Genomic DNA, 22572 nt, shown 5'->3' with positions numbered 1-22572 from the left:
GCCGGCATGTACCGGGGACACCCCGCACGAGCCGGCATGTACCGGGGACACCCCGCACGAGCCGGCATGTACCGGGGACACCCCGCACGAGCCGGCATGTACCAGGGACACCCCGCACGAGCCGCCACTCTGGAGCTGTTCTGACCCAGTTCTTTAATCATCACAATTGGGCCCTTATCACGCACATCCTTACACTCGCCCATTTTTCTTGCTTCAAGAACTGACTGATCATTTACGGCCTGATATCTCCATCCCTGACAGGCGCCCGGTCACCAGATCTGCTCACACTCACATAGATACATGTTTTCTGCAGGGCGATTTTAATTTTCTCTTTTAGGATAGGAGCGGTCCATCCTAATCACGATGGTTCATCAACGCAATGGAGGAACCTATAATATTCCGTATTATGGACAAGACGCTGACGCCAGGACGCTTTCCAAGGATTTATTTTATTTTTCATATATTTAAAATGGTGACTAAAAACCTGAGTATGGAAGCCCAATCTACAGAGATCAGGAGATGGTATTTGGTTTCATCAGTGTCCGCCAACCTGTGAATGTCAGATACCACAAGTCCCAGCATGTTGAAGGCTGTCACCTTACCGATAGCCATAGAGCCACAGGTTGGAGGCCGGTGACCCATGGCTGGTCCAGTTCCCTGTGTGCATCCCGTGCTCAGAGCAATCAGCCCCAGGTCCACCTGTTTTTTTTTTGGGGGGGGGGGGGGGGGGGTGAAGGGTGTGATGGCATGAACGGGCACCATTTTATCGTTTACCATAAAGCCCTTTCTTCTGTTTGTGCAAATCTCAGCATACATGTTATCACATATGGAAGGAGGACCACCGAGACGCAAGCCTCGTCCCCCGCTACATATTGATTTCCATGCAGGTCGCCTCCTCGTACTGTATATTTCTTGTTTATATTTGCACGACTGGTTAGAGACAGACGCCAAGTGTTAATGGTGATGGGTGTTATTCGGGAAATCTCCATATCTCCACCGTCTGTCCTCCAGAGGCTGCAGCCACCGTGCCCCCGGCCGCACACACCTGGTAGGAAGAAATGTGGACATGAGTAGAGGATGGCGGAAAACAAGCCGGCACAATGGGAGCACAGGTTATAATATCATGGGAACAGCGCACATGCACTACGTACTCCTCTATAGTGGGGGGTGGTTGGAGTCAATCTGGTGGTCTCCTGGAAGGACACTAGGGCTGTCACTTAAGAGCGCGGTGGAGGGAGTGTGGGAAGAGACACTTCACTGGTAAAGAATGCCCAGCAGATACATAGCATGACAGGTTAAGGCGTACCTTTCCCTCAACATCTATAGAAAGGCATTGTCTTGTTGCCTTCACCCCCCACAACAAGGTAAAATTAAATTGTTCACACCAATCTAATAAGTCCTGGAACTGTTCCTGTTCTTATGCTACGCAACTTGCAAATTTTTTTTATTTGGGAGGGGGGAGGGGGGGTGAGGTGCTTCCTCTTCAACATTTTGCCAGCACATTATGTGCTGGAACTTCCTTCCATTCATATCCTAAAATGCAAAGCTCTTAAAATTTTCCAAATACTTTGCCCACCCTGAACTAAAGGGCTGCCACTCTGCTATACCTGTATGCTGCTTAACAGACATGGGGGCAGAAGCAAAAAGAGGAGACAATGACCCACCCTCTTTCCTATAGAGACAAAGACCTGCCCCCCCACTTCCTGTACAATACAGACCCCGCCCCCCCACTTCCTGTACAACACAGACCCGCCCCCCCCACTTCCTGTACAACACAGACCCCGCCCCCCCACTTCCTGACCATTTAACATTTCTTCGGTCATATTCACACAAAGATCATCCATCCAGGTATGTCTAAACTGGTTCCCTACCACCGTCAGTTTCGCAGGGTCATGGTCTGTATTTTGGGTATTGCCTTCAGTTCTCAGCCGTATGGTTAGTCATCTGTTAGTCATCCGGCGGTGATGAAAGGGGTCGGGGGATTTGTGTCATTATCACTTCTACCATTATAAAGGTCAGACGTCTTCTTCCCTTTATTCTCCTTACCCAGGTCACATACATGGTCTGCCGTATACGTCACGGCTCTATCCCGTTATCTGTTCACTTCAATGGGTCCGAGCTGCAATACTGGATACGACTGAGACAGGGTTGGGGCTGTTTTTTTCAGACGACGTCAGCCATGAATATAAATATGCATGTGTAAAGTTCAGAAAACTTCTGATATTTCATGTCAGATGTTTTGATTGGTGAAGATCCAGGTGCAGAGACCCACTCCCACATATATATCCATTACCCCTGAGGAAGCCACATCTAGTGGCGATACGTTTGGGGTCTCTGCGCCCCATGTCACAGCTGCTATATACAGGTCTTAGTGCGAGGGAAGAGCTGCCGTCTTCCAGCAGCGACCCTGCCTCCTGTGACCCTGCTCCACCACCGCCGCCCCCCCTGGTAAGCCATATTTGGACTTTATGATGCACCCTCCATTTTCTTCCCAAAGTTGGGGGAAAATAAATGCGTCTTATAGTCCGAAAAATAAGGTCAGTATTGAACACGTCACTAATTTTCTAAGTAAATCTATTTCTAAAGGTGCTATTGACATGAAATTCTCACTAGATGTCGGTAACAACCCATCCAATCCATAAAGAAATCACCATAGATGTCCATGAATTAAGTTATGTGTAATAATGAGAAATTAAGTGATGTTGATGCAAAATTAAACGAAAAAAAAAAAGTTCAGGCTCCGGGTAGAAGGGGAAAAAGTGCAAACATAAAAAAGGCGTTAAGTAGAGTTGGTTTAAAGGCAAGTGACTGGATAATTACAGGGGAACTCTTATAATGACAGGGTGAAAAGTCGGGCTTGTTTAGCTTAGAAAGAAGACGCCTCAGAGGAGATCTCATTTATATGTATAAATATATGTGTGGTCAGTACAAAGTACTGGCACATGACTTATTCCTTCCAAAGACCATACTAAGGACCAGGGGACTACGGGAGGAAGAAAGGCGATTCCGGCAGCTAAACAGGAAAGGGTTCTTTACAGTCAGAGCAGTCAGAGCAGTGGCTGGGACGCTAGGAGGCAGCGATCATGCTATTATAGAATTTTGGATAAATAGAGGAGGAAGACATGTGAAGACTCAAACTTCAAGGTTAGATTTTAGAAAGGCAGATTTTAAGAGACTCAGAAAGAGAATAGGAGGGATCCAATGGCTGGATGTCCTTAAGGACAAAAATGTCCAGGAAGGATGGGAAATTTTTAAAAATGAGATTCTCAAAGCACAATCGTTAACAATCCCGAAAAGTAGGAAGAATGGGAAGCATTTAAGGAAACCAGGATGGATGAACACAGAACTTAAACACATGCTAAAAAGAAAGAAAGAAATGTTTATTAAATGGAAAGAGGGAGGCATATCTAAAGAAGATTATAATGCAGTCTGCAGATCCTGTAGGGCACGTATCAGGTTAGCTAAAGCTGACAATGAATTAAGGCTTGCAAGAGATGTCAAAAGCAATAAAAAAGGATTTTGGGGGTATGTCAAAAGTAAAAGAAAAGTCAAAGATGCTATAGGATTTTTACAGGATGAAAATGGAGAAATGGTAAGAGAGGATGTTGAGAAGGCCGAACTTTTTAATTCCTATTTTGCATCTGTTTTCTCTCAGAAAGAAAATGTAACATCAACTGATCTTCACTGTCCTTTTAGAGGAATAGAGGAATCTAAGTTATCTGTAAACAGAAAGATTGTGAGGGAATATTTAGCTAACATAAATGAGTTCAAGTCTCCAGGTCCAGATGAATTACACCCCAGAGTACTGAAGGAGATCATAGAAGAAATTTTAGAACCACTCTCCATAATCTTTGAAAATTCTTGGAGAACAGGAGAAGTCCCTGAAGACTGGAGAAGAGCAAATGTTGTTCCTATCTTCAAAAAGGGGAAGAAGGTGGACCCAGGGAACTATAGGCCGGTGAGTCTGACTTCTATACCAGGAAAGATCTTTGAACAAATTATTAAACAACATGTATGTAAGTACATGGATAAGAATGAAGTGATTAACCAGAGTCAGCATGGGTTTGTAACTAACAAGTCATGTCAGACTAACTTAATTTCCTTCTATGACAGAATCACTGACTGGGTGGATCAGGGAAATGCTGTAGATATAGTATATCTTGACTTCAGCAAAGCATTTGACAAAGTATCTCACACCATCCTTATTGAAAAAATGACCAAGTATGCAATGGACCAGGCAACTGTTAGGTGGATTCATAACTGGCTTAGTGATCGGACTCAAAGGGTGGTTGTAAATGGCTTCACATCCAGCTGGATGAATGTCTCAAGTGGGGTACCACAGGGCTCCGTCCTGGGACCTGTATTGTTCAACATCTTTATCAATGATTTAGATGAAGGAATTGAGGGTAAACTGATTAAATTTGCTGATGACACAAAGCTAGGAGGGATAGCTAATACTAGAGAAGAGAGAGAGAGGATTCAAAAAGACCTAAATAAACTGGAGCAGTGGGCAGCAACCAACAGAATGGTTTTTAACAGGGAAAAATGCAAAGTACTACATCTGGGCAATAAAAATGAAAAAAGCATATACAGAATGGGAGGAATAGAGCTAAGCAACAGTACATGTGAAAAAGACTTAGGTATACTAACAGATCATAGACTGAACATGAGTCAACAGTGTGATGCAGCAGCAAAAAAGGCAAATACAATTCTGGGATGTATTAACAGAAGCATACAGTCTAGATCACGTGAAGTCATTATCGGTCTTTACTCCTCTTTGGTCAGACCTCATCTGGAATACTGTGTACAGTTTTGGGCACCACATTTTAAAAAAGACATAGACAAACTGGAGCAAGTTCAGAGAAGAGCGACCAGAATGGTGACTGGTCTGCAAACCATGTCCTATGAGGAACGGTTGCAGGATTTGGGAATGTTTAGCTTGCAAAAAAGAAGACTGAGAGGAGACTTAATAGCTGTCTACAAATATGTCAATGGCTGTCACATTGTAGAAGGATCATCTTTATTCTCATTTGCACAAGGAAAGACTAGAAGCAATGGGATGAAACTAAATGGGAGGAGACACAGATTAGATATTAGAAAAAACTTTTTGACAGTTAGGGTGATTAATGAGTGGAAAAGGCGGCCACGAGAGGTGGTGAGTTCCCCTTCAATGGACGTCTTCAAACAGAGGCTGGACAGACATCTGTCTGAGATGATCTAGTGAATCCTGCTTTGAGCAGGGGGTTGGACCAGATGACCCAGGAGGTCCCTTCCAACTCTACCATTCTATGATTCTATGATTCTATGACTGTGGATTGTCGACCACAAGGGGTAGTGATGGCCGACACTATAACAGCTTTATACAAGGGCTGGATGACTTCTTCACAACAAATGTATATAGTATACTGCCAGGTGCATACCAAGAATAGTATCTAAGTGGTTAGACATGAGGAGGGTGCGCACTGTCACCTCGCTGGCGCCCTTGCAAAGCAACCGCAGGGAGCCAATGGGTTTCTTTGTCAACTGTGAGCTTAGTAATGGCCGCTAAATCAGCCATCTTTAGACTCATATTAGGCCAAACATAGACAAAGACATAATGTTCTGTTATACTGAGGCATCACATGCTCAAGAGACAAAAAAACAAGGTAAATAAAATAATAAAAAAAAAACAACAACAAAAAAAACAAAACACTTGGCATGGGGAACAGGGAATATTCATTTTCCTTAATAGCCGGCACACTGTAACGCAGCGCGGCTCCTGCTGCGCTCTGCGGTCAGTGTGCCCGCTATTTAAACTCATGAATGTTCACTACAACCCACTCCTATGGGTTGTAGTGAATATCCATGATCTTTAATAGCGGGCACACTGACCGCAGAGCGCAGCAGGAGCCGCGCTGCGTTACAGTGTGCGCGCTCTCACACTGTGTGAGGGCGAATGGCAGGGACGCCATGCGCGGCTCACACAGTGAGAGTGTCAGCAGCAGAGCGGGACAGCGCTGGAGGAGAGAGGAGGGGAGTATGATTGTTTATTTTTTTTTGTGGGCAGCAGGATGGGGGCTCAAGGGGTGCCATGCATACCAGGATGGGGGCTCAAGGGGTGCCAAGCATAAGAGGATGGTAGCTCAAGGGGCGCCAAGCATACCAGGATGGGGCATAAAGGGGTGCCATGCATACCAGGATGGGGGATAAAGGGGTGCCATGCATACCAAGATGGGGGATAAAGGGGTGCCATGCATACCAAGATGGGGGATAAAGGGGTGCCATGCATACCAGGATGGGGGATAAAGGGGTGTCATGCATACCAAGATGGGGGATAAAGGGGTGCCATGCATACCAGGATGGGGGATAAAGGGGTGCCATGCATACCAGGATGGGGGATAAAGGGGTGCCATGCATACCAGGATGGGGGATAAAGGGGTGCCATGCATACCAGGATGGGGGACCAAGGGGTGCCATACATTACCAGGATGGGGATCAGGGGGGTGCCATGCATACCTGGATGGGGGATCAAGGGGTGCCATGCATACCAGGATGGGTGATCAAGGGGTGCCATGCATACCAGGATGGGTGATCAAGGGGTGCCATGCATACCAGGATGGTAGATCAAAGGGGTGCCATGAATTCCAGGATGGGGATGAGGGCCACGTATGCCAAGATGGGATGGGGGCCACGTATACCAGGAAGGAGGGTTCATACATACCAGGATAGAGAATATTAACAGAATTGGGGGGACATTACCCCAATACCAGTGTCAGCAGCAGACTCCCTCCCCTTTAACAGGGCATCATGACCACATTTTTTGCTTAAATATTTTTTTTTCTATTTTCCTCCTCTAAAACCTAGGTGCTTCTTATAGTCCGAAAAATACGGTATATGAAAAATATAAAAGGACTGACAGCTCACCCCAACAAAAAAAAGCACAGAGCTCCATAAGACGTCCGAACGCGCAGGACAAGTGTAGACAATAATGCAGTGTGACAGATGTTGTAACCTGACGTACATGAAGGAGTCTGGAACCCAAATATTTGGTAACCTGATTACTGCATTTAGATATGCTATGAATAAAAAACTGAAGAGGCGTAAAGCGCATCTCCGTGTTTTATATTGATGGTCTTCAATAAAGAAATATTATTTTTGCACAAGAATACCGAGACAGACGGGCCAGAAGACCGCGGTATCTGGTTTCACGTACTCCTGCACTGGTTAGAAGCACTTCAATATCGTATTAAACAGTGCAGGGGGGTAATCTGTTCAGTTGATCTCCTAGAGCTCTCCATCCTGGATTGTCTCAGCTGTTCAGTGTTGGCCGCTCCCCTCTGGCACTTACAGATTACCAGTGTTAGTTCTTGCTGCCTGGTTCTGGAGTTTGAGGTGTAGTCTGTGGTTGGAGTTGGTGTTTGGAGATTGGTCTGGAGATTGTTGCTTGGAGTTTTGTCTGTGTGCACATCCTCATCCCCTCCTATTTGGTTTCTACTTCCTTTAACTCCCGTGTCCCACTCTGTTTGGTGAGTGTATTTTGTATGCATGGTATTTTCATTTATCCCTGTCCGTCTTCCCTTGTTTGTCTGGTTAGTATGTTCCTAAACACTGCTGCTTCCCACTGTTCTGGGTGGGGGAGGGGACAGATCAGGGTAGATATAGGAGCATAGCAAGGCAAGTGAACCCAGCGTCTCCTCCTTCAGGAGTAATCCGGGGGACGGGGATAGATTAGAGTGCCGCTAGTTCTAGAGACCTGGTTAGCGTCCAAAGTCCCAACAATTATTCCACTGAGCAGCAGGAGATCGACAGTGAATTACAACAGGGGTATTGTGGATGAGATTTCACCAAACTCGGTAAAGTACCAGCAGCGTAAATTGACCAGTGATGCGGATTCGCAACACAAATAGTAAAATCTGCAACCCTTCCATCATCTCCACTGTGGACAATGCTGTGAGTGTTACAGGGGCTGTCAAGTGAATACAAGTTATCGCCTTTCCTAGTGATAGGCCTTTATGTGATGATTGATGGGGGTCCGACAGCTGGGACCTGCACCAATCGGCAGAACGGAGTATTTGTATCCATGACAAGGAATGAAGTGACAGATTGGACCCCCAATCACCGCTCTGTTCATTCTCTACGGCGCTGCTAGAAAAAGCAAAGAGCGAGAATGAATGGAGCGGGGGTAAGAAGGTCGCATTCTGCTGATCAGTTCTCGGTCGGTCGGTGTGACGTTCTTACCCCATTGACTACGTTGCTATGCGTCTGTGTGCTCAGCGTCCTGGGCGGATCAGTAGGAATGTGAACCTGGAAACAGAAAGCGGCGTCAGGATCCATTCACCTGCAGCGAGAATACGGCGTCATATAGAACTCCCCGAGCCCCTACCTTCATGGTCTTATCCGTGGACGTGGTGTACAGCGCACCTGCCGAATGCCAGATACCTGTGACTTGGGATGCATGACCTACGTCAAAACACTGAGCGGAATGGGCCGAAGAAAAAAAGAATTAAAAGGATGCAAAGAGCAAGCAGATGATACACATTTAGATTTATGTATAATATTAATGGTCCTAAACATCCACATCGTAAATTATGTATCTCTGCTGACTAGATTGGATTGACCAATCGGCAATAAATGAAAAAACCTATAAATGAACATCCGACAAAGAGGCCATATATATTTCATATCATTAGCCACTAATTTTTGCTGGGTTATAATAAATATTCAGCGTTATATACATGTATGTGGTTAAGTGTCCTCATACCTGCTGGTTGGAATGTCCACATATAGTGGTGGCTCCAGACTGAATGTTCCTGCTGCGCGTGTAATGCTCACCCCGACGCGCGTTTCGGTGCGTCCTTCCTTGATATGAAAGAATAGTTATGTCCATACACCGCTGGTTATACTTGGGATGGTGCTCTAATTGAGTATAAGTTGCATAGTCATTGACACTGACATACTGCCACTGTAGCAGGTTAGATGTAGCAGTGTTAGTTATGCTGAAATGAAGTGGTGTCATTACTCTGGCGTCCTGTGTGCATACAAATAATTAATATTTTAATAAGATATCTTTATCATGTGTATGCTCATTTTCTTTGTCACCATATACCCTAATTTGTTATAATAAAGGTGTTTTCAATCGAATATATATGGCCTCTTTGTCGGATGTTCATTTATAGGTTTTTTCGAAGAAATAAAGAGAATAAGAGGAGAGATTAGAAAGAAGGGGAAGAAAACGAGGTTGGTAATAATAGGGTTATATATAGGATATACAATCACTATGTGCCATATACTGACGCTACCTAACACTTCAGCTGTGTGCAGACTCAGCGGCTGCTTTCCCTCCTGGTTTAAGCAATACTTGGGGCATGGGTTCATACCCGCGTCTGCATCTATGGCACAGATGGCACTGTACTTTTTGGATGCAGATAACTGATAGCAAACTGCAATGTTCTGTACCCGCAGGTGCTGGAATGTCCCTCCGTGGCTCCCGTACACGTGGATCAGGCCTTGGTTGTCTCCGGCCCATAGCTGTGGAGCTTCATAGGACATGCAGAAGAGGTAGTTCTCCAGCTGAGGTGGCGAGAAAGAAGAAGTGATTAGCCCCCGCTGCATCTCTATACGGGCACATGGCGTCTTTTGTACACCGTAGTTTTCTAAGCAGAAGGCACTTTAGGAAAATGTTCGCAATGTTTTCCCCTGAAGCATTTCTCTGTTATTTTGGATGACTTATGACGGAACCTACGCGAGTCATTTTCACATTGCTGGGCATATGTTTGGGGTTTTTTAGGTTTTTTTTTATTTACAGCCAGAAGTGGATCCAGCAAGAATAAGAATAATAAAAAAAAAGTATTTTATCTTTCCTATTCCTTCTTTAATTACCTCCAAAAAAGACTGAATTTAGAAGGAATGGAAAGTATAAAATAATTATTTATTCTCCTTGCTAGATCCATTTCTGGCTTTAAAAAAAATAAAAATAATATAAAAGTCCAAGAAGAATGAATTTGGGAAGAATTAAAAAATGTCATTTTTTCCTTTTTCCTGCTGGATCCACTTCTGGCTTCAAAAAAAAAGAAGAAAAAAAACCCCATCATAAACTGCATGTGTGATTCAGGCCCAATACTTACTATAGAGAGGTATTTTTTTTAACCACAATTTCTGTTTAATATGCAACCAACTTTCAGTTTTTCACCCCCGCATTTGGTTTACATGTTGACTTGAGAAGTCACATTTTTTAATAGGATTATTTACTGTAATTAAATGTAGAATGTGGTGAAAGATATATTTAAAAAAAATCCATTTTTTTTTTATTACATTTTTTAAAGCGTTCCCTGCGGTCTCGGGTGAGGGTCACCGCAATCACAGCAATTTATATAGTCATGTATCAAAATAAAAAAGGAAAGAAAGAACATTAGTTTGTGCCATATTCTGAGATCCATGACTTTTTCTTTATTTTTGCACCGATGCAGCCATGTTTGCTTGGTTGGTGCCATTTTGGGGCACATGTATCATAGTAACACAGGTTGAATAAAGACTTAGCTCCATCAAGATCAACCTTCCTCCCCCAATTGTACCTTTGTGATCAGTTTTTTTTTTAATTCACTGGGGAAAATAGAGGGAGTCAGTCCTATATGCCTAACTGCTTGGATGCTGCTGGAGCTATTGACGATGGCATCCCAGGGGTTAAAATGCTGGGATCAGAGTCATCTCTGATCCCAGAAGTTATAGCCTGAAAAAAAATAAAGTTAGATCCAAAATGGCCGACTTCAAAATGGCCGCCATGGTCACCAGCCATCTGGAAAAGTTTTCCCCCTCCCATATACTAATGTGCCACAAACAGGAAGTTGATGTCACCAAGCATTCCCATGTAATTTAGGTGTACCCATATAAATGGCCCACCCTGCACATTAAGGTGCTGGACAAGTGGAATCACTTTCTAGGAAGCAGATGGGGAATGACACTATAATCCCACCTGTATTCTCTGTAAAACAGCATTAACCCTGCGGTCAAACACAACCAAGGTCCTGTCCTCACTCCCAGACACGATGTGACGGTCGTCGGCAGCAAGCGATAACACCGGGCTGGAATGGATCTTGCGAGACTTTATCAATGGCGAAGAAGCTGAAAAGAGAATTGGTAGAAAAAGTCACCGGACCTTTAGGTAGTACAATAAATCTATAGAATACTGTATATGGCAATGAGAGGGCTGTAATCAGGGCGGCGCAGGGCCAGGTAACCATTCCCCCACACGGTATCTCACCTCTTGGGTCATACACACTCACTCTCTTATCGTAGGATCCAGCCACCAGGATGTCCGGCAGGTACGCCAGGCAAAGGATTGCAGCTCGCCCCCTGTATAGAGACAAGGGCGAGATAACATGGATTCTGTCATTGTAAGTCACCAATATCTTGTTATAGCATTTACATCCTGACTATAGCAGCGGCTACAGGAAGAAAATGAAGTTCTGTTATCCCTGCAGCCGCTCTCTTCCAGTCATCGGGGGTGATGCAGGGACCGTGCTTCCATGTTAGATATTTATCTGCACATCAATGGTGGATTCAATCTAAATCTGCTGGGACTGAGCTATGCAAACACCCCCCCGACACACTCAGTGGGGTCTGTCCGGTGCCATTAGTATCCATCATATGCATGGGTTTCTTGCAGGAGTTCACATTATGGAACAGAAAAGCTGGACACCAATCAGTAGTGTGATCCGAGCCTCATCTCCTGTGAGCACAGGATCGGAGGTGATCAAACTCGTGACCCTGACTAATTATTTCAGAGAGGGGGTAATCCTGAAGCCCCTAATACACATAAAGAGGACGGACGGTATCATATACAAATGAGCATGTGTGTAAGGATGAATGAGCAGAAACACGTCTTGTGGACCTGCCCTGGGTCATGGAGGAACATGGCTCAGTTTATAGATGTAATATGCAGCTTGATCCTACTGATGCCATCACTGACAGTCCCAGCAGTCACCAGCTGGCCATCCTGAGGTTATTATATCCGGCTCACAGGACGGTCGCCTTGCACTAGAGGGCTTCTGCACCGTCTACTGAATCTGAATGTACATCCAAAGTTAATATTGTATTAGACGGATATTCTCATGATCCGATGTTCAGGAGCGCACCGCTCCTCTGCCTCCGGTCTTCTTGCTTGCTGGAGGCAGTGCGCTCCTAAATATTGACACTTATGGCCAAGCAGCATGGTTGCCACAGGGGCACTGGCCCAAAACTACACCCTTCCCAATGTGGCAAACAGAGGCAGCACCAGAGCAGAGCAGGGGCCCTTCGGCAGTCCGGATCGCAGGATCTGCCCAACTCCAGCAGCAGTACATACAAGCTCTATAGCAGAGTCCATAACCGAGCAGGTCTAGGTGACCAAAGCAGAACGTAGGACACATTACAATTAAAAATTCTTCCATTCTGAAGAATAGAGATATTTGTTTTTCTTTTAGTAAGAAATAAATTGAAAAATTGCCCTTTGTTTTGTTTTTACAAGCACTTTGCAATTTTAAACATTCGGCATAAAGACAAAATCCCTTTAAGGCTTTAAAACTACAAAGAACACTACAAAAAAAAGAATAATCTGGAGACCCTAGCGAGGCGCTCCTGGCGAAACGTCGCTAACTATTACTGAGGACTGGAGTGTGCTGGCTGGCGGCTCTCCTCTCTACCAATTTTTAGTATGAAAAGTATGTGAACCTTTGTGGACAGTGCAGCTGTGTACATAGAACTAAACATGAAAGACTTTTTCCTATGATGTAGTGATGTAGCCCCCCGTTCATCATGGTTGATTGGTGGGGGTCTTGAGTCTTGATACTGCATACATTGTTTAATACAAGAGATAGAAGTGCTGCGCCTGTGAAGGAGAGTGCACGCAGCGGCGCCTGTGAAGGAGAGTGCACGCAGCGGCGCCGGTGAAGGAGAGTGCACGCAGCGGCGCCGGTGAAGGAGCGTGCACGAAGCGGCGCCTGGGAAGGAGCGTGCACGCAGCGGCACCTATGAACGAGCGTGCACGAAGCGGCGCCTATGAACGAGCGTGCACGCAGTGGCGCCTGTGAAGGAGCAGTGTACACATCCACAGAGTGTCCACTGAGCCCATACACTGCATAGCCTGAGCACTTCACAGCTCGAATGTCCATAGGGGGTCTCATGACCCAGACCCCACAATCTCCAGCAGCTACTACATACTAAAAAGTTTCTCTTACATTTTAATTATGAGGAGTAGTGAAACGTTATCTGACAGTCTGAAATAACAGGACAGGGAGATTCTCATTTCAAGGGGGTCTTACTTGATATCCTGAAGCAGTTGACCTTCAGCCCCAATATCCCAGATCTTCATGGTGCTGTCCCAGGACCCGGAGCAGACCCGATCCTCACAGGAGGCAAGCGACCAGGCCCAGCCCTATGAGGAATGACAACACACGTAACTATGGGGCCCAGCTCCACCAAGGCCAGGGCAGGGGCCCCTAGCAGCTGCCAACCTAGTGCTGCAGGTATGATCTTACACCTATTGTGACTCTCGTAGCGTCCTCTGGTGTAACAGTAGTGAACTGCACTGTCCATACCTTGTGTGTGCCGGTCTTGTCTTTCCCTAAGGGCTTCACGGAGACCTTCTCTTGGTCTTTTCCCAGGTTTTGTAGATTCCAGAGGCAGACATTCCTGTCCCGAGACCCAGACACACACAGAGAGCCATCCTGAGGAGAGAAGTAGAAGAAAGCCGAACGATCATGAAAATGAAGAAAGACGACCTGTGCGAGCAGGTGAGAGCGTGTACCGGGGACCACTGTGGAGGTCCAGCACCGGGGACCACTGTGGAGGTCCAGCACCGGGGACCACTGTGGAGGTCCAGCACCGGGGACTACTGTGGAGGTCCAGCACCAGGGACCACTGTGGAGGTCCAGCACCGGGGACCACTGTGGAGGTCCAGCACCGGGAGACACACACACACACACACACACACACACACACACACACACACACACACACACACAACATGTGTATTTTATGGACATTAGAAAGGAGCTACAGGTACAGGAGCACACAGATCCGAGGGGAAGGACAGACGGACACACCTGTAACAGGAGAACCGCGTCCACCGGGGCGTAATGGCCGTCAGCCAATGAGAAATGTTCTAGCGTCCCATTATCTGACCAATGGGAGAGCTGCTCCTCCAGCTCTATACAGGCAGCTGGCCAATCCAAGTTCTCTTCTGTGAAAGGATGAAGAAAAGGGAGGGAACAAATATGTCTGTGTATTAGGAGGAGGAGAGGTTTTTACGTGTCCTGATGTCGGAGGAGGAGGAGGAGGGGGGAGAGGTTTTTACGTGTCCTGATGTCGGAGGAGGAGGAGATGTTTTTACGTGTCCTGATGTCGGAGGAGGAGGAGGAGGAGGAGGAGGAGGGGTTTTTACGTGTCCTGATGTCGGAGGAGGAGGAGATGTTTTCACGTGTCCTGATGTCGGAGGAGGAGAGGCTTTTACGTGTCCTGATGTCGGAGGAGGAGGAGAGGCTTTTACGTGTCCTGATGTCGGAGGAGGAGGAGGAGGGGGGAGAGGTTTTTACGTGTCCTGATGTCGGAGGAGGAGGAGATGTTTTTACGTGTCCTGATGTCGGAGGAGGAGGAGGAGGAGGGGTTTTTACGTGTCTTGATGTCGGAGGAGGAGATGTTTTTACGTGTCCTGATGTCGGAGGAGGAGGAGGATTAGAGGTTTTTACGTGTCCTGATGTCGGAGGAGGAGGGGGAGAGGTTTTTACGTGTCCTGATGTCGGAGGAGGAGAGGTTTTTACGTGTCCTAAATTCGGAGGAGGAGGGGTTTTTACGTGTCCTGAATTCGGAGGAGGAGGAGATGTTTTTATGTGTCCTGATGTCAGAGGAGGAGGAGATGTTTTTATGTGTCCTGATGTCAGAGGAGGAGGAGAGGTTTTTACGTGTCCTGATGTCGGAGGAGGAGGAGGATTAGAGGTTTTTACGTGTCCTGATGTCGGAGGAGGAGGAGGAGAGGTTTTTACGTGTCCTGATGTCGGAGGAGTAGTGGTTTGCGTGTCCTGATGTCGGAGGAGGAGGAGGATTAGAGGTTTTTACGTGTCCTGATGTCGGAGGAGGAGGAGTGGTTTGCGTGTCCTGATGTCGGAGGAGGAGGAGGAGGAGGAGGAGGAGGAGAGGTTTTTACGTGTCCTGATGTCGGAGGAGAGGTTTTTACGTGTCCTGATGTCGGAGGAGAGGTTTTTACGTGTCCTGATGTCGGAGGAGAGGTTTTTACGTGTCCTGATGTCGGAGGAGGAGGAGGAGGAGGAGGAGGAGGAGAGGTTTTTACGTGTCCTGATGTCAGAGGAGGAGGAGGAGGAGAGGTTTTTACGTGTCCTGATGTCAGAGGAGGAGGAGGAGGAGTGGTTTGCGTGTCCTGATGTCGGAGGAGGAGAGGTTTACGTGTCCTGATGTCGGAGGAGGAGGAGAGGTTTTTACGTGTCCTGATGGAGGAGGAGAGGTTTTTACGTGTCCTGATGTCGGAGGAGGAGGAGGGGTCTGTGTGTCCTGATGTCGGAGGAGGAGAGGTCTGTGTGTCCTGATGTAGGAGGAGGAGGAGGAAGGGTCAGTGTGTCTTGATATCTGAGGAGGAGGAGGAGAGGTCTGTGTGTCTTGATGTCTGAGGAGGAGAGGTCTGTGTGTCTTGATGTCGGAGGAGGAGGAGGGGGAGAGGTTTTTACGTGTCCTGATGTCGGAGGAGGGGGGAGAGGTTTTTACATGTCCTGATGTCGGAGGAGGAGGAGGGGGAGAGGTTTTTACGTGTCCTGATGTCGGAGGAGGAGATGTTTTTACGTGTCCTGATGTCGGAGGAGGAGGAGGATTAGAGGTTTTTACGTGTCCTGATGTCGGAGGAGGAGAGGTTTTTACGTGTCCTGATGGAGGAGGAGGAGGAGGAGAGGTTTGCGTGTCCTGATGTCGGAGGAGAGGTTTGCGTGTCCTGATGTCGGAGGAGGAGGAGGAGAGGTTTGCGTGTCCTGATGTCGGAGGAGGAGAGGTTTTTACGTGTCCTGATGGAGGAGGAAGAGGAGGAAGAGGAGGAGGAGGAGGAGGAGGAGGAGGAGGAGGAGGAGGAGGAGATGTTTTTACGTGTCCTGATGTCGGAGGAGGAGGAGGGGTCTGTGTGTCCTAATGTCGGAGGAGGAGAGGTCTGTGTGTCCTGATGTAGGAGGAGGAGGAAGGGTCTGTGTGTCTTGATGTCTGAGGAGGAGGAGGAGAGGTCTGTGTGTCTTGATGTCTGAGGAGGAGAGGTCTGTGTGTCTTGATGTCGTCGGAGATGTTTTTACGTGTCCTGATGTCGTCGTCGTCGGAGGAGGAGGATTAGAGGTTTTTACGTGTCCTGATGTCGGAGGAGAGGTTTTTACGTGTCCTGATGTCGGAGGAGGAGGAGGAGGAGGAGGAGAGGTTTGCGTGTCCTGATGTCGGAGGAGGAGAGGTTTGCGTGTCCTGATGTCGGAGGAGGAGGAGAGGTTTGCGTGTCCTGATGTCGGAGGAGGAGGAGGAGAGGTTTTTACGTGTCCTGATGTCGGAGGAGGGGGAGAGGTTTTTACGTGTCCTGATGTCGGAGGAGGAGGAGGAGGAGGAGATGTTTTTACGTGTCCTGATGTCGGAGGAGAAGGAGGAGGATTAGAGGTTTTTACGTGTCCTGATGTCGGAGGAGGAGAGGTTTTTACGTGTCCTGATGTCGGAGGAGGAGAGGTTTGCGTGTCCTGATGTCGGAGGAGGAGGAGAGGTTTGCGCGTCCTGATGTCGGAGGAGGAGGAGAGGTTTTTACGTGTCCTGATGGAGGAGGAGAGGTTTTTACGTGTCCTGATGGAGGAGGAGAGGTTTTTACGTGTCCTGATGGAGGAGGAGGAGGAGGGGTCTGCGTGTCCTGATGTTGGAGGAGGAGAGGTCTGTGTGTCCTGATGTCGGAGGAGGAGAGGTCTGTGTGTCTTGATGTCGGAGGAGGAGGAGGAGGAGGAAGGGTCTGTGTGTCTTGATGTCTGAGGAGGAGGAGGAGGAGAGGTCTGTGTGTCTTGATGTCTGAGGAGGAGGAGGAGGAGAGGTCTGTGTGTCTTGATGTCTGAGGAGGAGGAGGAGGAGGAGAGGTCTGTGTGTCTTGATGTCTGAGGAGGAGGAGGAGGAAGGGTCTGTGTGTCTTGATGTCTGAGGAGGAGGAAGGGTCTGTGTGTCTTGATGTCTGAGGAGGAGGAGGAGGAGAGGTCTGTGTGTCTTGATGTCTGAGGAGGAGAGGTCTGTGTGTCTTGATGTCGGAGGAGGAGAGGTTTTTACGTGTCTTGATGTCGGAGGAGGAGGAAGAGGAGGAGAGGTTTTTACGTGTCCTGATGTCGGGGGAGGAGGAGGAGGAGGAGAGGTTTTTACGTGTCCTGATGTGAGAGGAGGAGGAGGAGGAGGAGGAGGAGGAGGAGGAGGGGAGGTTTTTACGTGTCCTGATGTGGGAGGAGGAGGAGGAGGAGGAGGAGGAGGAGGAGGAGGAGAGGTTTTTACGTGTCCTGATGTCGGAGGAGGAGGAGGAGGAAAGGTTTTTACGTGTCCTGATGTCGGGGGAGGAGGAGGAGGAGGAAAAGTTTTTACGTGTCCTGATGTCGGAGGAGGAGGAGGAAAGGTTTTTACGTGTCCTGATGTCGGGGGAGGAGGAGGAGGAGGAAGAAAGGTTTTTACGTGTCCTGATGTCGGGGGAGGAGGAGGAGGAAAGGTTTTTACGTGTCCTGATGTCAGAGGAGGAGGAGGAGGAGGAGAGGTTTTTACGTGTCCTGATGTCAGAGGAGGAGGAGGAGGAGTGGTTTGCGTGTCCTGATGTCGGAGGAGGAGAGGTTTACGTGTCCTGATGTCGGAGGAGGAGGAGAGGTTTTTACGTGTCCTGATGGAGGAGGAGAGGTTTTTACGTGTCCTGATGTCGGAGGAGGAGGAGGGGTCTGTGTGTCCTGATGTCGGAGGAGGAGAGGTCTGTGTGTCCTGATGTAGGAGGAGGAGGAGGAAGGGTCAGTGTGTCTTGATATCTGAGGAGGAGGAGGAGAGGTCTGTGTGTCTTGATGTCTGAGGAGGAGAGGTCGAGAGGTTTTTACGTGTCCTGATGTCGGAGGAGGGGGGAGAGGTTTTTACGTGTCCTGATGTCGGAGGAGGAGGAGGGGGGAGAGGTTTTTACGTGTCCTGATGTCGGAGGAGGAGGAGGAGATGTTTTTACGTGTCCTGATGTCGGAGGAGGAGGAGGATTAGAGGTTTTTACGTGTCCTGATGTCGGAGGAGGAGAGGTTTTTACGTGTCCTGATGGAGGAGGAGGAGGAGGAGAGGTTTGCGTGTCCTGATGTCGGAGGAGAGGTTTGCGTGTCCTGATGTCGGAGGAGGAGGAGGAGAGGTTTGCGTGTCCTGATGTCGGAGGAGGAGAGGTTTTTACGTGTCCTGATGGAGGAGGAAGAGGAGGAAGAGGAGGAGGAGGAGGAGGAGGAGGAGGAGGAGGAGGAGGAGGAGATGTTTTTACGTGTCCTGATGTCGGAGGAGGAGGAGGGGTCTGTGTGTCCTAATGTCGGAGGAGGAGAGGTCTGTGTGTCCTGATGTAGGAGGAGGAGGAAGGGTCTGTGTGTCTTGATGTCTGAGGAGGAGGAGGAGAGGTCTGTGTGTCTTGATGTCTGAGGAGGAGAGGTCTGTGTGTCTTGATGTCGGAGGAGATGTTTTTACGTGTCCTGATGTCGTTGGAGGAGGAGGAGGAGGAGGAGGAGGATTAGAGGTTTTTACGTGTCCTGATGTCGGAGGAGGAGAGGTTTTTACGTGTCCTGATGTCGGAGGAGGAGGAGGAGGAGGAGGAGAGGTTTGCGTGTCCTGATGTCGGAGGAGGAGGAGAGGTTTGCGTGTCCTGATGTCGGAGGAGGAGGAGGAGAGGTTTTTACGTGTCCTGATGTCGGAGGAGGGGGAGAGGTTTTTACGTGTCCTGATGTCGGAGGAGGAGGAGGAGGAGGAGGAGATGTTTTTACGTGTCCTGATGTCGGAGGAGAAGGAGGAGGATTAGAGGTTTTTACGTGTCCTGATGTCGGAGGAGGAGAGGTTTTTACGTGTCCTGATGTCGGAGGAGGAGAGGTTTGCGTGTCCTGATGTCGGAGGAGGAGGAGAGGTTTGCGCGTCCTGATGTCGGAGGAGGAGGAGAGGTTTTTACGTGTCCTGATGGAGGAGGAGAGGTTTTTACGTGTCCTGATGGAGGAGGAGAGGTTTTTACGTGTCCTGATGGAGGAGGAGGAGGAGGGGTCTGCGTGTCCTGATGTTGGAGGAGGAGAGGTCTGTGTGTCCTGATGTCGGAGGAGGAGAGGTCTGTGTGTCTTGATGTCGGAGGAGGAGGAGGAGGAGGAAGGGTCTGTGTGTCTTGATGTCTGAGGAGGAGGAGGAGGAGAGGTCTGTGTGTCTTGATGTCTGAGGAGGAGGAGGAGGAGAGGTCTGTGTGTCTTGATGTCTGAGGAGGAGGAGGAGGAAGGGTCTGTGTTTCTTGATGTCTGAGGAGGAGGAAGGGTCTGTGTGTCTTGATGTCTGAGGAGGAGGAGGAGAGGTCTGTGTGTCTTGATGTCTGAGGAGGAGAGGTCTGTGTGTCTTGATGTCGGAGGAGGAGAGGTTTTTACGTGTCTTGATGTCGGAGGAGGAGGAAGAGGAGGAGAGGTTTTTACGTGTCCTGATGTCGGGGGAGGAGGAGGAGGAGGAGGAGAGGTTTTTACGTGTCCTGATGTGAGAGGAGGAGGAGGAGGAGGAGGAGGAGGAGGAGGGGAGGTTTTTACGTGTCCTGATGTGGGAGGAGGAGGAGGAGGAGGAGGAGGAGGAGAGGTTTTTACGTGTCCTGATGTCGGAGGAGGAGGAGGAGGAGGAGGAGGAAAGGTTTTTACGTGTCCTGATGTCGGAGGAGGAGGAAAGGTTTTTACGTGTCCTGATGTCGGGGGAGGAGGAGGAGGAGGAAGAAAGGTTTTTACGTGTCCTGATGTCGGGGGAGGAGGAGGAGGAGGAGGAAAGGTTTTTACGTGTCCTGATGTCGGGGGAGGAGGAGGAGGAGGAGGAAAGGTTTTTACGTGTCCTGATGTCGGGGGAGGAGGAGGAGGAAAGGTTTTTACGTGTCCTGATGTCGGGGGAGGAGGAGGAGGAGGAGGAGGAAAGGTTTTTACGTGTCCTGATGTCGGGGGAGGAGGAGGAGGAAAGGTTTTTACGTGTCCTGATGTCGGGGGAGAAGGAGGAGGAGGAAAGGTTTTTACGTGTCCTGATGTCGGAGGAGGAGAGGTTTGCGTGTCCTGATGTCGGAGGAGGAGAGGTCTGTGTGTCCTGATGTCGGAGGAGGAGGAGGAGAGGTCTGTGTGACCTGATGTCGGAGGAGGAGAGGTCTGTGTGTCCTGATGTCGGAGGAGGAGGAGGAGAGGTCTGTGTGTCCTGATGTCCGAGGAGGAGAGGTCTGTGAGTCCTGATGTCCGAGGAGGAGGAGAGGTCTGTGAGTCCTGATGTCCGAGGAGGAGGAGAGGTCTGTGAGTCCTGATGTCCGAGGAGGAGGAGAGGTCTGTGAGTCCTGATGTCCGAGGAGGAGGAGAGGTCTGTGTGTCCTGATGTCCGAGGAGGAGGAGAGGTCTGTGTGTCCTGATGTCCGAGGAGGAGGAGAGGTCTGTGTGTCCTGATGTCCGAGGAGGAGGAGAGGTCTGTGTGTCCTGATGTCGGAGGAGGAGAGGTCTGTGTGTCCTGATGTCGGAGGAGGAGGAGGAGAGGTCTGTGTGTCCTGATGTCGGAGGAGAGGTCTGTGTGTCCTGATGTCGGAGGAGGAGGAGAGGTCTGTGTGTCCTGATGTCGGAGGAGGAGGAGAGGTCTGTGTGTCCTGATGTCGGAGGAGGAGGAGGAGAGATCTGTGTGTCCTGATGTCGGAGGAGGAGAGATCTGTGTGTCCTAATGTCGGAGGAGGAGGAGGAGGAGAGGTCTGTGTGTCCTGATGTCGGAGGAGGAGGAGAGGTCTGTGTGTCCTGATGTCGGAGGAGGAGGAGAGGTCTGTGTGTCCTGATGTCGGAGGAGGAGGAGAGGTCTGTGTGTCCTGATGTCGGAGGAGGAGGAGGAGGAGGAGAGGTCTGTGTGTCCTGATGGAGGAGGAGGAGGAGGAGAGGTCTGTGTGTCCTGATGTTGGAGGAGGAGGAGGAGGAGGAGAGGTCTGTGTGTCCTGATGTCGGAGGAGGAGGAGAGGTCTGTGTTTCCTGATGTCGGAGGAGGAGGAGAGGTCTGTGTGTCCTATTGTCTGTGTATTAGGAGGAGGAGAGGTCCGTGTGTCCTGATGTCTGTGTATTAGCAGAGGTTAATGAATTGCAGGATTATAACTCACGTTCCACCACGGGGTAACTGGAGCTGATCTTCTTCTGAACCCTCAGCCTCCAGGTTACCTTCTGTGACACGATATCTCGGAGCATGCGGCACACCAGGGGGAGGACACCGAGGATGAACCGTGCTTCCAGAAACGACAGAATGTGCAAAATAAGCTCCAGGGGAAGAAGTAACAGCAGCGACGTCACCTCTACGTCCTCCCCCGATACAGGAGACTTCTTCAGATCCAGGCCGCCATGCTGGATCCCATCCTGGGCTTCCACAGGCAGAGTGTGCGGCTGTCGCCTGGCTTTGTCTTGTAGCGTCACGGTACTTAGGACCCTTGAGACATAATCCATTGCTTGTCTTTCAGGGTCTTCTCCTGTTTCCCCATCAGAGTCGTTATCAGACTCTGCCTCCCGAGCACTTGCCATGGTGATAATCAGGGTGGGCAAAGTCCCTGAACGTTCCTATCTGTGCATCTACACCGAGGGCAGGAAAACTAAAGGACAAAAGTAATCCATGAGACGGAAGATAGGAGGAAGCGTAAATAACTAACGGCAGATTATAATAATCTGCTAATTCCCCGGCATTGGCCATCATTCACATCAGCCACCAAAGAAACCTAAAGGGGCTGTTAGTTCACAAAACCCACTATCAAATACAATAGGGCCATTTTTAGTTTAAGGGAATCAATCAATAGCTTTGGCTATGTAATATGACAGCAGAATGGTGTAGACGCAGAGACTCTGATTCCAGCGATGTGTCACTAAGTTTACTGGGTGCAGCAGTTGTAATACAATCACCGTTTTCTCTGCTGCAGGTCTAGCAGAGCTCAGAATGCTGAGCTGTGTGTAAAGCTGTGACAATGGTCAGGGGTCACTGGACGGGAAAAGGAGAACAGGCTCTCCCCTGATGGCATCTGCGTCTTTTCTTTTCATTCATTGGCCTGGTCTGATGTCGTTCCAGTCCGGCTAATCAAAAGGCGAGCTGCAGATGTCGTCAGGTGGTACTCCCCAATATCCGCCTATGAGCCACTCACTGCTGTTGTGGTCAATGGTATGGGACGCACTTATCGATTCACGCAAACTCAGGTGGTTACAAAGAGTCTCGCTGGGGAGTACCTGGCAATTTTCTGTACAACATGGACAACCCATTGATTTCAATGAGAAATGTGTAACTCTGCATTACTCCTGTGACGGCGCCGCAGGTAAATTTAGCAATTGCTTGCGAGTTCCCCAACACATTACAGCTGATCCCTGGAACATC

At 48.8% G+C, this 22572-nt stretch overlaps 1 protein-coding gene across 3 annotated transcripts in view; it reads right to left on the bottom strand.

The window, feature by feature from the left end:
* Positions 1 to 22572, bottom strand: part of LOC141167018 (deoxyhypusine synthase-like) — a 44807-nt gene that overhangs the window by 21155 nt on the left and 1080 nt on the right. Inside the window, exons 2-11 of one of the 3 annotated variants that reach the window (XM_073654308.1) lie at positions 21326 to 21805; positions 14058 to 14194; positions 13551 to 13679; positions 13275 to 13387; positions 11237 to 11328; positions 10949 to 11097; positions 9436 to 9549; positions 8363 to 8452; positions 8218 to 8283; positions 718 to 1045 (exon numbers count right to left, since the gene is read on the bottom strand). In XM_073654308.1, the coding sequence (XP_073510409.1) occupies positions 971 to 1045; positions 8218 to 8283; positions 8363 to 8452; positions 9436 to 9549; positions 10949 to 11097; positions 11237 to 11328; positions 13275 to 13387; positions 13551 to 13679; positions 14058 to 14194; positions 21326 to 21737 (1377 nt within the window). In that variant the 5' untranslated portion in view covers positions 21738 to 21805 and the 3' untranslated portion in view covers positions 718 to 970. Of the gene's footprint in view, positions 1 to 717; positions 1046 to 8217; positions 8284 to 8362; positions 8453 to 9435; positions 9550 to 10948; positions 11098 to 11236; positions 11329 to 13274; positions 13388 to 13550; positions 13680 to 14057; positions 14195 to 15876; positions 15984 to 21325; positions 21806 to 22572 lie in introns of those variants that run through there. The other 2 variants (XM_073654306.1, XM_073654307.1) reach the window with 2 other exon arrangements.

This window comes from Phyllobates terribilis, unplaced genomic scaffold, assembly GCF_046119375.1.
Source record: "Phyllobates terribilis strain yellow unplaced genomic scaffold, ASM4611937v1 Scaffold_11__3_contigs__length_659146591, whole genome shotgun sequence".
Lineage (NCBI taxonomy): Eukaryota > Metazoa > Chordata > Amphibia > Anura > Dendrobatidae > Phyllobates > Phyllobates terribilis.
This window is presented reverse-complemented; position numbering and strand designations above follow the sequence as displayed.